The sequence below is a fragment of the Mytilus trossulus genome, chromosome 3 (genome assembly GCF_036588685.1).
Source record: "Mytilus trossulus isolate FHL-02 chromosome 3, PNRI_Mtr1.1.1.hap1, whole genome shotgun sequence".
NCBI lineage: Eukaryota > Metazoa > Mollusca > Bivalvia > Mytilida > Mytilidae > Mytilus > Mytilus trossulus.
Genome location: NC_086375.1, coordinates 52,651,706 through 52,669,168, shown reverse-complemented (window position 1 = coordinate 52,669,168; position 17,463 = coordinate 52,651,706). Strand labels below are relative to the sequence as shown.

The following is a 17,463-nucleotide window of genomic DNA, read 5'->3' as shown; positions in this document are numbered from 1 at the left end:
ATGGAAAATTTGCAAGTCAAGATTTATATTTTAGCCTTTTACTTTTTTATGCTTGGTCAACATGCCATTTTGTGCTTCTTTTTTACACATTTTTTTTTTAGTGATTTAAAATTATAAAATAATGTGAACTGCTCTATATTTTGCATTTTAACCTTTCATATCTGTTTGTTTTGTTCACGCATCGTTATCAATAAAATTAAATTTGATGCGATTGTCATACAAGTGAGAGGTTAAGCTAGCTTTAAAACAAGATCTACTCCACCATTTTCTACATACGAAAATGCCTTTACTAAGTCAGGAATATGACAGTTGCTTCCATTCGTTGAATGTTTTTGCGCTTTTGATTTTGCCATTTGATTAGGGGCATTCCGTTTTGAATTTTCCTCGGAGTTCAGTATTTTTGTGATTTAATTTTTTACTGCATCGGAATATTATGGGGTTATGGTAGACAAACATTTGCTCTAGCATTAAAGACTAAAATTCGTTCAAACAGTTTATTTTCGTCTCATGAGTTTTAATGTTTGTTTTTTGTGTTTTTTTACTCTCTTTTGGTCACTTTCAATTAGTCAAGCCTTTACAGACATTGTTTAATATCTACGGTAAGTACTGATACATGAAAGTGTCCGACATTTCATTATTGTTGTGAGCTTATTCTAATGACACATATATTATAATATGATATTTTTCAAGATGAATTTTAGATTACTGAAGTAGTAACCACTTTGCAAATACAGTAATTACAAGGAAGACATCATATTAAGCTCTTTAAGGATAGGCAATTTATTCAAGGAGGATCATTATTGATCTTCCGCATTCTAATAAGTGAGTCGTGATGTTATGTAAAAAATGAACAAATAAAGAACCTCACCCAATGAATATTTCTTAATCCCCGATAACATGCCGCTGGAACATTTGATAGTTTATAATGATAGTAAATTCAGTGAGTTTATTACCATGTTAGAAAGGAGACTGCTTTTGAAGACTGTATTACAAGGAAGAAGCAAGTACTAAAGTACTTACTGGAGACCTTTTGCTAACCTCGGTTACTAATAGTCCAACAACAACTACATATACATGTATAAATGAAGGTGTTGAGTTTAAGGTTTAAGATTTTAATTGAAAAATACGCGAAAATAAATGAACATTTGAATTGACAAGTGAAATATTTTAAAAGGGGTGCCATGAAACTCGGACGAAATGAGTGAATAGGAATCAGATAGAGATGAGGAAACACCCCCTCCCCATATTAAGAACTGCTTCCTGCTCGGGACCACCTTCAATACGATAAACACAGTAATGACATAGAAACAAAACTGACTGTCTTATAATTACAATTCGAGGACAAATTGAGTCATCAAACTGATACTGTGTTTGATAAAAACAGTATTGCTACCGTCTCAGTTTTTGTACCATTCCGTCGACAGGGGAATAAACATTCCCAATAACTGCTAACGTGTAATTCTCTTAGTACGTTTTAGTTTACACATATTTATTGTTAAAAAAGACAAATGGATAAGTTTTTCTACTAAGTAACGTCTTTTTCAAAGTCTTCTTAGTAAGTTACTACAGGATTTTTTTTATCGGAGAAGGACATAAATAAGGAGAATTTACACAAATTTGCATCTTCAATTTTACTTAAAATTAAAACATAATAATTCACGAAAACATCTGATTAAAACTGTACAGCTCCATGCTTTTTGTGAATTTTGTTATGTATATGGATTAGTTTGCTTTTCATAGATTTTGTATGTCAAAAATTATTAAAAAAAAACCATTCACGTCAACAACAAAATATAAATACATACTGATATAATAATATCCTTAAGACTTTAGCATAACGTTTTTTAAAAGCTGCTTATATAAATGTTTCATAATATTTATGTGTACAGCAATCTTGTTCACGCATTACAAACGTGAATCAAAATCCCTCGTGATGTATAGTAACTTAATATAAGTACGCTTAAAGGAGGTGTTTTGCGTCAACGAATCATGTTCATACAACAGGTTATCTTATTCTTCAACTTCATGACAGTCAAAAGATTTATGTTCTATACAGAACTGTAACAACACATATTGCCAAAATCATACTTTACGGTTGGGTGAAATTTGTTTATCTGTTTAATATAAGAATTAAATATTAAAAAATGGGAAAATACTATTTAAAAAGGGAACGTAAAGAGCGTAATTAAAAAATTCATGTAATCTACAAGAAAGTAGTGTTTAGCTGTCTATTAGGTTTCCAGTTTGAAATCAAAATGACGAAGAGACAAATAATTGTATACAAATAATTACACAGAAAAATAAAAAATAAAACCACTTAAACTTCAGGTAATCTTAGGGTCATCAAAAGGGTAAACATGTTATGCTCAATAAGTAGAATTTTATGGGTCTTATGGTAGGAAGAAAAACTGGTGATTAGTCGCATTTACTGATATCTACATGAGAGATTAATGGTATCATGAATGACAGTTTTACAAAAGAGTTATAGAACCAGGTTCAATCCACCATTTTCTACATAAGAAAATGCCTGTACTAAGTCAGGAATATGACAGTTGTTATCTATTCGTTTGATGTGTGAGATTTTGATTTTGCCATTTGATTAGGAACTCTCGTTTTTTAATTTTCTTCAGTATTTTTGTGATTTTCCCTTTTATTACATGACACGTATACATTCTGAATACTTTTTAACCAAGCTAGCTAAAACTCTCACTCGTATGTCAGTCACATCAAATTCCATTATTTTGACAACGATACGTGAACAAAACAAACAGGAATACTAGGTAAAAATGTCAAAACTACAGCAGTCAACATTGGTTAATAATCTTAATCACTAAAATAAACATACAAATATGTAACAAAGCACACAATGACATATAGACCAGAGTGTATTCACTCCACGAAAACAACGTTTATGCACACTAGTACAGTTAAAAGCAGCTAGAAAAAAGACACAAGAGTTGTCATCCTTTTACCAGAAAAAAAAACCTGTCGTTAAAAAAATATGTGAGCCATAAAATGTACTGCATTACTACAGTTTTGGTATGACGCCTCTCATTGATAGTGTTGTTCAAATATGTTAAAATTTCATTTGATTGTGTTAAGCATCTCATTGTTATGTTATCCAGACAGGTACTTTATACGATTTAAATTAAGTACTGAACTTTAGTTGTAATTGCCATGTATTTATACAGGATTATGTACAATCACGAAAATAATACACAAAAGGGCGAATTAAAAGATACATTTGCTAACCAGTGACTTTAAAATTAGTTTCATTGAGTTGATATATCTTTCAGTGATGTCTTTTGGTTTAACAGCTTTTCGTTATCTGAAATTGTGTTTATTTAAATATTGGGATGTGAGTCCGTTCTTTGAGTAAGATAAGAGTGTTTAGGCAGTAATTCATGCATACCCTATTTATATGTGTAGTCTGTCAAATGTGCTTTTAATTTGTTATTTGTTACTTAATTATCAAGTCGGTTTAGAGCTCTAGAGAGCTCACGTTTGCTGTGTGAATTTGTTCATAGCATGGCCGACTCTCAATAAAATTTACTTACTTACTACTTACTTTCTTTCTACCATAACTTTTTTAGAATTTAATTATTTCGAGTATTTTTTTCGAGTATATATATACAGTAAAGAGATTCTCGTTTGAATTGTTGATCTATTTCGGAGTACTTCCGCAACATAAATTTCAATTCGCATTTTAGAGGCCAGTACATAGGCAAGCCAAACATTCCTCCTCCCTGAGAATAGGCGAAACGTACATGACTCCTGGATATGAGCGTGAATGGAAGAATTGATTGCTCTATATCTACTTTCAAACGTTAGACACGATGTTTCTACAATACGAAGTTACCTTACTGAAGTGACGACTTTACAATGCGCGTCAAATTCGCTTGACTGTCCAAACGACGTTAACTTTTAATTCGTATTCACAAAAGCGTATTTCTTATGCGAATTAGATCATTGGTATTAGCCAACTTGAATCAATTCGAATTAGCCAATTCGAATCAATTTGAATTAAAAAAGAAGAGTGTGTAAACGCGATTTGCGAATTCAATTCGCATTCGATTCGAATTCAATTCGAATTAAATGTCCGTGTGAACGAGGCATTAATAAGAAAAGAATGTTGGAATTTTTTACTCTTCGTGTATCTAACTTTTGTTTTGATCAATTATAAAAAATATATAAATCGAATTTTCAAATCGCGTTTTAAATGTGTAGAGAAGATTTTATGAATCAGCATTATTTGAACTCGCAAACAATGAGGCACATATTTGTACTTTTGGAAGATATTAATTTTGTCTTACTCTTTTTATCATATTTTCTGCTATATCTGCTTATAAATACTTTCAGTCGTTGAGTTAACGAAAAACGTCGTTGGACATTTTTCTAATTACAGCTTAATATGCAGCCACCGAGTCAAATGAAATTGGGCAAAATAACGGCTTTAACGCCACAAAGAACCGACACGTCGTTGTTCCTTCCAAGAATCAAGAAGATCAGAGAATAAGAAGTAGGATCACTATACAAAAGAGTTAAAACAGTTTTTCATAAATGTAACGTTGGACATCCGTTTTTTTACATAGCTTTGTTATTTTAATCCTCAAATATACTAGATATTACTAAGTGTATGATCAATTGATGTACAAACGTAATTTTAAACATGAATTGAATTTGTTTAAATATTGGTTCATGTTTTCTAACATTTTTATTTTGTTTGGTGAATAAAATTTCGAAGATTCTGTTTTAAAATCCTAGGGGTTGTAGGAACATCGTGCCCACCGTTCGAAAGTACATATAGAGTAAATAATATATCAATTAACACTCATTACAAGAGGCATGTAGTTTGCGCTTATATAAAGGGAGGTGGAAGCTGGCTAGCTAGCCTTAGGAGGACTGAATTTCATGATTTTCCACCTATTATTCGCTCCAACTATTCCTAGATTATTACCACCATCATACCACCGGCCCGCAGACGTTTTCATGTCAATCCAAATCTATAACGTACTTGACTGGCTAAACAGCCCTTGCACGGTCGGTGTTATTCATTACGGAATCTTTAAAATATAAGAGTTTCTCACAAAAGGCAACCAAAGAAGGTGACGAAAGATTTTGCGACGATGCAAATATTAAACTTTACAATATAGATAAATATCTTTAACCAATGAATTTAAATAGCAAAAGCTATGCAATTAACAAATATATATATACTTATAAAGCTTCATGAAATTATTCAACAATGAAATACATTAAATATGAAGTTTGGAGTTTTACCAAGGGAGCTAATAATTAATTAATAACACTCTCTGCCACACAGCATTTGAGGACTCTCTCTCTCTCTCTCTCTCTCTCTCTCTTTCGTTCCTCTTTTATAGCTGACTATGTGGCGGCTTTTCTAATTTTTGGGGGCATTATGATGACCTTAAGTTGTTGATTTCTGTGTCATTTAGTCTCTTGGCAATCATAGTACATATTCTTTTATATATGTAGCGATGTCGTTATTACGACATGCAATGTCGAAATAACGACATAGCGATGTCAAAATTACGACATAGCAATGTCGAAATAACGACATATTTTGTCGAAATTACGACATAGCGATGTCGTTAAACGACATGTTATGTCGAAATTACGACATGCTATGTCGTATTTACGACATGCTATGTCGTATTTACGACATTTTTTTTTAATGACCCTTATCGGCTTCCGATAAAAAAAAAGCTTTATGGAGAGAGCTTTTATAGGCTGTGCCTGTTGCTCAATCCTTTTCATATCTTAATGAATAAAATATGTTTAAAATCAAAATCGGCTTCCGTTAATAAGTAAATCACCGAACCCCGAGGAATATTCGAATTGGAAAGTCTTTTATCAGATAACAAAATTAAAAGCACACATCAAACAAATGGGTAACAAATGTCATATTCCTGACTTGGAATTGAAGTTGGTATTATAGCTAGCCAAACCTTTATTTATAACCATTCATTTATCAATGACAACTCTTAATGCTTGAGACGATCGAAAAAAATTTAATAAAAAACATGATAAACATGCGGTCCACAACAATGCCTAAGCTCTAAATCACTTTACATGTAAGTTAAACGAATTGATAAGGGACTTCTGGTTGAACTGTTTAGCTTGTTTAAATCATTATAGCATGATCGACTTGAGCGAGAAGTTTCATTTCGGGTAGAATCTACCGATTCCAAAAAGTAATAATAATTACCTTTTAATATAATTGTGTCGTTTTATGAAAAAAAAGGCAAAATTGAAAATAACGGTTAATTTAGTTGGAACAAATGAAGCGAGGGGAAACGTACTACAAAATGAAGAAAACCACAAAAGAACAATTTCAGCATGTTGATTCCTGTGTAAAAATAAGCTATGGTATGAAAAGTTTCAATAATTAAAAGAAAATGTTTTTAAAATCGCATTGAGGAAGCTAAATCCCTCGAATAATTATGCTTTTAGCGTCTTAATATTTAATTGGGATTCTGTTATTAAAACGGTATTAATCCTTCATTAAGTAAACTAAGTTATGGTCTGCTAAGTTTAAAACTTGGTTATTGTTCAAAAATCAATTGTAAATTCTTTATAAATACTTTATAGATGTGTATTGAATAAATTTAATGCCCTTTAAACAAGATTATGAAGTTATCAATAATACATATTTACTTGAATGACATCTGAACAAGATTATATACAAAGTTATTTTCATTTGAGGTATAAGAGAACTAAGATAGATAAAACTTCAATATATTGACTGTTCATTTCAAATGGTGAGTTTTATATGTTATGTGCTTTAAAAATGTGCAAAAAGTAAATTATGTTCTTTGTTTTTTCTGTTGAAATATTAAGATAATGTAATAAACATATACTTAAAGGTTCTGCTAAACTAATCTGTTTCCGTTTAATTTGATATAATAGGAATATTTATGTTAAGACATACGTATATTTTTTTTATCATTTTGATGCTTTTTCGTAAATATCGAGTGCCAATTGAAGTTACTTTGTTGACAAGGTTTTTAAAACGGAAAAATCTTCAAGTTATTAGTTAGGTAATACTTATTCACACCACTCCGATTGAGTTCGTGTCGAATTTTCCTCTGTCAATTTTAAATGCACGCGTTCCACTCGTCTTTATCTGCCATTACAGTTATTTATATCGATGCATTTATTAACGGATGCCAAATGTCCATTTGCACATAGTTCATGCATGTTGAGAACGCGATCAAAGTACCAATACACACAATAGGTAGGTCATGTAATAAAGGTCGTTCAAAGACGATTGAATTTTGACTACAACTGCGAAATCGAGGCATTGGATTTAACTTCGGCCCATTCTGGCCGGAATTGTCTGTGAACTCGTAAATCCCGCATAACCATACAGACACCCCTCTTCAATTGCACTGCCAATCGGAAGAATACATGTAGTGACTATAACTTTATTCCCATGTCATGTGGTATGATTGCCTTTGAAACAACTGTCCAACTAATTTCAAATAAAGTGGAGGTAAGTAATTATAGGCAACCGTACAGCTCCGAATAATGAGTAAAAACCCATACCGTATAGATGGTGTCGTAAATTCTGCTTCTTGCTATGTTTTGATATAGTTATAAAGCCAGCAAATACGAATACTCATAAAACTAGTAAACATACGGAGTAATAAATAAATACGGACGTCAAATTAAATCTGTTGTCTGTTCTCTCTCGTCATTGGTAGCGTGAATAAATGATCAATAGTAAAAATGATACTTTTATTATACAGCCGAAATTTTTCCATACAAGTACAATATTCCAACAATAATACATAATAAACATACGGGACGAAACTACTAAAATAATAATCTTTATCATGTATTTTCGTACGGGTCAACTGGGATTATCTTTAAAATATTACAATGATAAATACGGTAAATAAATGCAAGGCATACAGCTAATGCGCTGCTTCTTACCTCTAGGACCCCCGGGACGAGCCTTGCTGCAACCCAAAGGTAAACACAGCAAAGACTGACTAACGTGACGTTGCACTCGTATTTATTTCAAATTACCGGAAGTAAATATTCTAAGCAGGAAAAAAAACATAACGTAAAACGCTTACATAAAATATAGGAGTCCTCGACTCAAAATGCTTATAATAATACAATCTTATGAATAATCAAATCTAGACACATTTTAAATTCTTCCAGTTAAGAGCTCTCAAATGAACACTTTTGGGTTCACGCTTAAGGGCATACGATACAGTTACAGGAAAGGTAATGACGTTGCTAACGTAATTTGTTATTTTCGCGACGTCAAACTGTGACATATCGGGAAAAGATGCATTTTTCGACTGATTTTGATCATTCAAACTGATTTAATTTGAAAACGAGTTCATGGACCCCTATTTTTCAAAACGGCATTTTGTTTCATTTTGCTGGGAGATTATGTGACCCAAATTTTATAAAACTGTAAATAGAGGTTTTTTTTAATTTTTATAAACATGCAGCAAAAAATGACGTATTTTCCTCAATTCATGAACATTTGATGAAACTGGAGTTATTTCTGAAAAAAAATGCATAATTTTTTCGGATACTTATAAAATACAGAAATTTCCGATTATTTAACAAAAAACAATTTGTGTTTATCTTTTATAACAAAAAAGTTATGTCTTTCTTTCGAAAAAGAAATTATGGCCACAAATCTGAATTTTGAGCAAATATACAAAATTTCGACCTCATTTTACTCAAAAAGTAGCACATGAAGGTATATTTTTTATTAAATATTTGATTTAATCAGGTAAAAAATAGCCTACATGCAAATTTTCACGGACTTGTAAATACAGGATCAAAACTGTATCGTATGCCCTTAAAATATTGACCCAACGGTAACGTTCTGAACAATACATGACAAAGTTGCGCCATATACGACGTTATCGATATAACTAATAACTAATAGCATAAAGTAAAACGTACGTTAATTACTCATTCGATATACTAAACACTAGAAATAACTTCTGTCAACTTATGTAAACTCTCTTATTATAATAGATAACAATATTCTTTTACTTGGAAATGACCAAAACACACATTTACAACAGATGGCTATAAAAGGCTCCGACATGAATAATATTAAAACACTTCAATCTGGCTAAAATAGTTCAAGTTGCTGGCGCCAAACCATGTCAATAACCTGAGACAATGTTTAAAAGTATAACGACGTAAAAAAAAAAAGTGCTTAATACATCAGATCATCGAAAACGCTGACCGGGCGTTGCAGCGAATCTATACATCCCACAACAAAAGCCGATGCTCTATTTGTTTCTAGTAACTGATATCCTGAACAGCACAAAAGCAATAGTTTTATTTGAATAATAATTTCTAAAGGTTAAGTACACAATCATTCAATTTGCAAATTTTATTTTGTTAATTTGCTTTTCAGAAATTTGCGAAACACTTGGCTTACACTGATCTTTCAGTTTATTGAGTACTTTTTGTGGACCTAGGGCAAACAAATCTACACCAAAAACCTTCATGTAACGTATATACATCAACAACTCATGTAAACAAGCATCCATTAATGGTCATGTGACAAATGTCAACGGAGTTTGATTTGGAAACTGGAGAACAGGGACCTCGATAGTAGTTGTCGTACGTCATATATTTCTTCGCGATATATGTGAATTTATTTTGATGATAGATCTTTGATATTTTTTTAATAAATTTATTCTTTTAATTATAGACTCTAAACGATATAAAGTCGGACAACTGTCTATTATTGAACACTGGTTGCTGCATTCTAAATGTTTATAATGTTTCTCGTTAGCTTATGATTCGTTATGGTTACCTCACTTCTTCTTCATATATGTACCTCTCAAAAATAATATGAGAGTTGTGTTTGGTTTTAAGCAAAGCTCAAATTAGCAATCAAGCAAATGCCAAAAAGTCCAAAAACGTGTACATCAAAATATCATGTATAGAAAGGTAAAAATTCGCATACTTTTGAAACCGTGAAACAAAAGACAAAAGATAAAAAGTATTTTTATTCAAGAATTAGAATTTGTGTTAGTTAATTTTTACCAGGTTGTACTAAAGGCAAACCGGATGATAGTATAATGAGTAAAATTTCAAAGGATGGTTCCAATTTTACGTTATACTATCAACCTAGATTCTTGAACTTGACAATCACATAAAATACGCATATCTTTATATGTTTAAAACGGTGTTTTTTTTTTTTATTATTTTTAACCGTGACCACTTCATATGTAATCATAAATTTGAATAATTTTCATTGGTTATGTAACATTCGTGCAGTTCAGCCATTTAAGTCTCTTATCTAGATTTTTTTTTTTTATTTCGTTCAACCATTTTTCAAATTTTGTTTACAGATGGAAGAGAAAATACCAGGCATAAACACACTTTTGTTTAAAAAGACAGTCAGAAAAGAAATTACTAACGAAGGAGACAATGGAACGTCTGTTACAAAGGTTTCGGATCAGCATTGTTCAAATTTATCGGTGTTCGGCACAGGATGTTTGAGGAATACTACATCGAACTTTAACTTTAATGATCATGGACACACAGCATCTCCCTTGATTTCAGGCGGTAAAAACGAAAAAGATCTTTCATTGAATCAGCTCACTGCAAACCTCAACATAATCCGTGAGGAAGGCTTTGGCAAGCTGAGCAGGCTTGTTCGAGACTTACATATTGAAAAACATGCTTATAAAGAAAACATCGATGACATTGGCCATATTATCGACGAAAGGGTCTCTAAAATGAAATCTGACATTGACCAAGTTCATGTAGAAATGAGGGAAAAATTAAAACAGTTGAAAAGTGAAGCATCCCGAAGGATGACAAGCGAAATAGATACTTGCAGGAAAAATGTTAGGGAAATGAATGAATTAGTGCAAACAAGTCTACAAGCATTAGATACAAAAACAGCTGATTATATGTTGTTATTTCAACTGAACCTACAAATTCTTGAAAAATTAAACTACATGAAATCTTTGAAAGCTTCTCAAAGGTTACCCTTGCCGATATTTCATGGGAATACCATCACAAAAGATGACATTTCCAGACTGTTAGGGTCATTACATGAAGGCAAACCGAAAACGCATGAAAAGTATCACGCTTCTAGTAGGGTCGAAAACTCATTGCAAAATAATCCTTACAACAGTGACGTTGAAAATATTAAAACACTAGAACGCCAACTTGGAATAGTACCGTTACCAAGAAAAAGACACAGATTTCACCAATACTCTAGATTACTTTCTCAAGAAAGTAACGAGGGTTTAAACTAAAATAATGTTTTATTATATGTCTAAGAGAAAATAACAGAGGTTTTGTTTTTGTTGCCACCTGTTTGCAGACATTTTGTAGCCGGAATCATCCGCCAAGTTGATTCAAACCAATTAAGATGTTGTCAGTTGTAAATTACAATGGATTTATTTAATACAATTATATAGTTGTTGACGTGCACGTTTCATGACATATACTTCTGAGTTAACATGAATTTTCCACGATAAATAACTTGTAAAAGATCTGTGAATTTTTCAAAATACTAAGATCTACTAAGGGTTTTTCAACCTTAGGAATAGAACACCTAAGCTGTATTTCTCAAACCCTTCCGGAATTTGGGTCATTAACGCTCTTGAACTTCGTACCTTTCTGTCCTTTTTATATTAAATTATTCGAGCATCACTGGTGAGTTTTTTAGACTGTCCAAGAACACAATTAATTCGTAGTGCATTTCTTTTAGAACATAAATGAAAATAAAAAAAATCCCACCTGCGCTTTCTCAAAGAAACTTTTACAGTGTGTTGTACTACTTTTGGGACAAATTATATCAAATTTATAGAAAACTTCATCGCCTCTAGCCCAAAATATGGACAATTTTATGTTTAGGGCGTCTTGAAATCTTTTGACAGCTTCCGAAGTGCTCATTTTCAACCTTTTTCAGCTGGACCAAATCACTACTTTCCTTTGAAATTCTGGACCCAAATTTTCTTACAGTGTAATTTCATCCCCCTTCTTGCAATTTGAGGCATTGAACATGGAGAAATAAATTTGGAAGGGGTATAAATATTAATGGCAAGTAACCCAATGTCAACACTAGGGACTATATTTTTTAACAACGAAAATCAAGGGACGACAATGGTGGTCTCAGACCAGACGAAGTGCCAGTCTGGTATACAAAAGGTTAACAGATATAAGAAGATGTGGTATATAGTTATCAAAGGTACCAGGATTATAATTTAGTACGCCAGACGCGCGTTTTGTCTAAATAAGACTCATCAGTGACGCTCAAATCAAAGATATTTATAAACCCAAACAAGTACAAAGTTATGAGTGCCAATGAGACAACTCTTCATACAAGTCACAATTTGTGAAAGTAAAAGTAGACCACTATAGACTCCTCATCTCTGTCCCTCTGGAAAACATACTTATCCGATGGTCAATGTGTTTACCTTATCTCCTTTGTAAACTGATTGATGAGAATTGCACAACGATAAATAACTGTTGCTTTATTTTGCATTACTTACTGTATCAACTTTATTTTACTATGCTTCTGTAATTATAGTAGAAAGGACAACCTGTGTCAACTAAAGTCTTTATTATCAAAACTGGTAAAGTTGATACGAGTGTAATGCATTTATATTTGTAACCCGATTGTAATTAAGTGCGCGTTTGGTATATTACCTTCTAATTTGTTGATGTGTAGTACGCCAGACACACACATCGTGGAAAACTAGACTGGCAAACACGAACCTAAACAAAAATTGTTGTAATATTTTTGGCAACAGTATTGTCTATCCATTGTCGTCACATATTTATTGACATTTTTACCTATTATGTCAGTTTTGTGTTCACACATTGTTGTCAATATATTGTAATTTTATGAAACGGTCATAAAAGAGAGTCTTAGATAACTATTTAACCATGTTTAATAAACTTTTTGGAATTTGTGATCCTCAATGCTCTTCAACTTTGTATTTGTTTGGTTTATAACTATTTTGGTCTGAGCATCACTCTTGAGTTTTATGTAGACGAAACGCGCGTCTGGCGTACTAAATTATAATCCTGGTACCTTTGATAACTATTAATAAACATTTTTTTACATCAAGAAACGTCTCTACAAAGTTAGGAATATGACAGTTTTTTTCCATATGTTTCAGGTGTTTCAGCTTTTGATTTCGTAATATGATAAGGAACTTTTCGATTTGGAATTTTCCTAGGATTTCGGTATATTTTTTTATGGAACATTCTTATGATTGAATAAGTCAGTTATCAATCCGTTATTTGTGGTGCCGGAGCATTTGTTATAACCTATCAACATATTTAATAGGTGTAACAGGACGGAAGAAACTTGTAGAGCAGTATCTGTATTTTTTTATTTTTCAGGAACACAGGCTTTTGATGGGAATCGTGTTGTTCAGGTTTTTGCTATGAAGTGATCTGAGGAATTATCCTTTATTTGTCCTAGTCCTTGTCTGTCGACTTGAGAGTTTTTTATATTCCCTTATTATCTACTGCCTCTTTTATAGTCAGTAGTATGATGTTGGTCACCAAATGGATCAAACTTCAATCAGAACAATTATTCAGTCTGTCTTTTAACAGATGGACACATCTCGGACCGACAAAGTTGCGAAGGCATGCTTACGGCATGACCATTAAGAAGAAGACACTGTCAACAATTTATTAAAGTTTGTAAATATAACCAGTTGAAATAAGTCAATGATATTTAGTACGAGTTGTTTTAGTAGTAGCATACGTGGATGCCATGTGTTCTATTTTGCCATCTACCTTTAGTCATGTTCTATTGACTTTGGAATTTGGCATGCAGTGATTTAAGCATTGATATATGTTTCATGTTCATTGAAATTATGTTGTTTTGTATATTTGAAGTTAAAAGTCTTGTCATTTTAAATTCAAATTTGCATTTTACTATCAAAACAACATACAATCGAGGCAAGACATATATCTTAGTCGACAATTTAATAATCTGTTTAATTAATCAACCATCTTACATGAAATAAAATATATAATACTATCTCTTTTGACCCATTCTGTCAAAAGTAAACAAAAAGAACTATAAATTTCAGTAGCTGTGGGAATGTCAGAAAAAATAGTTTCTGCTCACTTCGAAAAAAAGGATTGTACTTTAAATAATACATTTTTATTTCCGTTAAACATATGAAATAAAAACGGAAACTATTTCAGAAATCAATGAATGACTTTTATAAACCTTCAGATATCTTCTAAACGTAGAAGTCATAGGATTTCTGTAAAAAAACATAAATATATACAATTATATAAAAACTACTTTAATGTTTATAAAGTTTAATTGTCTCAATAATGGTGTGTATTACATTGCTTGAAAAAAGAGAATTAAACAATTTTAATAACTTTTTTCTGTAATCCCGGCAAATGAAGTAAGATTATTATTTTCATGAATTTTTTTTCGGGAGGGGTGGAATTGATCATTCAGTTAAGATAAAAGATTTCATATGAACACTGAGCATCAACATGATACACAGTCAATCACAATTCTTTGAAAGATCATAAATCCCTTTAAGTCTGTCCTAGAAAAATATACTATAAGTTAATTTGGTCATCTCAATAAAATCAATAAGTTTTGTTATGATTCATTTCATGTCTGCCATAATCATATAACACGTAAAAGGGGTAGAAACCATAAAAAACTTAAAAAAAGACACATGTAACAAAATGAGACTTTCTAGACAAAGATAAAAAAAAATAAGACGTAAAAACAATCTTGTTTTATTTAATAACAAGTGGTTTTTCAACTATAGAGTAAGTTAATGTACAAAAGAAAAATAATAATTTATCATAATATGAAGACGAGAAGATTATGCAATATAATATACATTCGTATACAGGGTGGTGAACTATGGCAAAAGTCAACAAGTTCATTGTGTAACGAATGCAATGGACACAGCTACTAAAAATCTCTTAACACAGGGATTAAAAGAAAATTAGAGAACGATTTTGTTAAGCTGGTTGCAATAAGCAAAACCTATATTACTTCAATTTACACACATATTGGAAATACTTGAAATAACAGAACATATTGCTTACTACTTGCATGAAGTAGAACATTCCCAACAAACAAGACATGTGTTTGATATACCTATTGACAGTGCATATGGCAAATGCCAGCATCTACCATATTTAAAAAGAAAACATGTGAACCAAACATTTTTTCTTCAAAAGACCTTACTATGAGAAAAAAATATATATATCAAACTTAAGGATATTATATAGAAATATAAGATTAATATTCATAAATTACAGTACAAAAATATCACAAAATTCTGAAAACTGTTATATATGTTATTTAAAAGATCAAAGTAAACTACAAATTATACATGATCGGCAAAGGATCATAATATCATTTACATTAACGAAACAAACTTAAATATATGCTGATATAATGTAAACAAATCACAATTTAGCACCTGGATTTAGGTAAACGTGACTATAAATATTTATTAATGTAATTGAACTGACTTAATGTATGAAAATATTTATGTCCTACATAGGAATGAAATTATTGCACATGTCGTCTCTAGATGTGTATCAGAAGTAAACTGTTATTTCTGGTTTGTCTTTCGATGATTTCTGCCCCAGTCTACTATCTAACACACTCTGTAAGGAAAAACTGGTGTTTGAATAAAAAATAAAAATAAAATAATTCAAAAACTCCTATGTTAACATACAGTTTGTCTTTCATATTTGACTTTGTGTCACGCAGAAAGCTCACATTGAATATTGAGTTTGTCTTCTAGTCGAATCTTATCAATCTGCATTCGTTATTTGTGTGTGTTTGTGTATTAGCGTGTTTTCGAAAAAGCAAATCAAAATAAGCTGCCATAATAATGGAAAAAATCTTCAGAACATGTCAAACACCGTTTCGTTCATGCTTTGTCTACATGCATTAAAATAACACTTGTTTTAATTCCGTACTCCCAAAGCGCGTTTCTGTATTTAGCTTTACCACAAACTAAACTCCAAATTATGTTCTTGTGGGTAGTTCGAGAATTGGGATTTTTTTTATAGAAAAAAATATATTTGCAGAACTTATTATCATGAAAGGTACATAAACAGTGTTCAAAACCCTTAATAAAGAACACTTACGTCCGACATATACGAAGGTATTCTGTTAGTATTTCCTATTTTATCTGACCCATTCGCTAAAGCCTGTTTCTTCAGGTTTTTCATGAGTCCTTTGTTACTATCCCCAGTACTGTCGCTAGCGTAACTATTATCACTACTATTGCATTCCTCGTGACCGCCACCGAATGTTTTCATTCGTCCACTTCCCCTGAAATAGTCTTCTCTTTCAAAGGGTACAACTGCAGTGTCAATATGAATCTCTTCATCACCAGCATCCAAATCTACGTCACCATTTAAATTTGGATAACCATATCGATAACGACTATCTGACAACGGATTGTCTTGAATGGTTGTTGATCCATCTATTTCAGAAGTTTCTTCCAGGTCGCCATTGAACTTCAAATCAAAATGAGATGGGACTGGTGAAGGGTCTCCAGGTCTATATGTTAAACCACGTGGATTCATTCCTCGTTGGTGTTTCACTCGGTCTAGTTGTTCAGCAGCATATAAGCGTCTGCAAGAAAATCAGTTATTTAACTTATAGGTTGATAGATTTCGAAACAATCAGAGATAGTATGAAACTTCAATTTGTAATTTTTGTGTTTTGTCTTAGTATACGGACTCGCTGATTACTCCTTCTGGATGAATATTATTGTCTTTTAAAGAAATCAAATCTTAAACAGATGTGCTCAGCTTATGACTTTAATATTAATTAAAATAGATTAAAGTTTAATCGATTTCAATTTATACAAACTAACTTTAAAAAGTAGGTTTTTTTATATTGACGCTTGTGTGTCAGTTGTTCTTTTTAATTTTATTTTCAAATTAAGGCAAAATTTACTTTTCATGATATATTTTCTCTGTAAGATTTGTATAAATGCATTTAAATTCAAAGCTCAGGCAAGTTGATTCTACATTTAATTTGAATTTGTATAAACTGCCATAAAACTATCACTTGCTTACCAAATATTGTATTTTGTTTCACTACTTTCTATAAACATATATTGTTTATCATTATGGATTTGTGGAACAAGTTCATAGAAGAATGCATTATTGGGCTGACTTGAAAGAATAAAAACTTATAAACTTGCTTGCTTTGTTTTGTATTTTGATTTAAAGTGTGGATGTAAATCTTTTGTTTTAACATTCTTTGAAAAGAAGATATTTCAGATAATATGTCTTCACATTTGTATTTTTAAAAAATTGATATTTTGTGAAACAAAATGAATATATAAAGACGAATAATGAAAGCTGTGTAAAGACAAGTGGATGCATATAAATAAATCAGAATATTCAGCAAAAATGGTTTTCAGATACAATATATGTATCTTTTCTTCA

The 17,463-nt window shown here is 31.5% G+C and overlaps 2 protein-coding genes across 9 annotated transcripts in view; one reads left to right on the top strand and one right to left on the bottom strand.

Annotated features, from left to right (window-relative positions):
• Positions 1–6,645: 6,645 nt before the first annotated feature.
• Positions 6,646–11,412, top strand: LOC134709534 (uncharacterized). Its single transcript, XM_063569694.1, has 2 exons — positions 6,646–6,782; positions 10,371–11,412. The coding sequence occupies exons 1-2, from the start codon at positions 6,780–6,782 to the stop codon at positions 11,286–11,288; spliced, it is 921 nt and encodes a 306-aa protein (XP_063425764.1). The 5' UTR covers positions 6,646–6,779; the 3' UTR covers positions 11,289–11,412.
• Positions 11,413–13,980: 2,568 nt separating this feature from the next.
• Positions 13,981–17,463, bottom strand: part of LOC134711805 (protocadherin gamma-B2-like) — a 42,200-nt gene continuing 38,717 nt past the window's right edge. For all 8 annotated transcript variants that reach the window (XM_063572693.1, XM_063572692.1, XM_063572694.1 and 5 more), the window contains 2 exons: positions 16,147–16,639; positions 13,981–15,657 (listed from right to left, as the gene is read on the bottom strand). In XM_063572693.1, the coding sequence (XP_063428763.1) occupies positions 15,589–15,657; positions 16,147–16,639 (562 nt within the window). In that variant the 3' untranslated portion in view covers positions 13,981–15,588. The remainder of the gene's footprint in view (positions 15,658–16,146; positions 16,640–17,463) is intronic.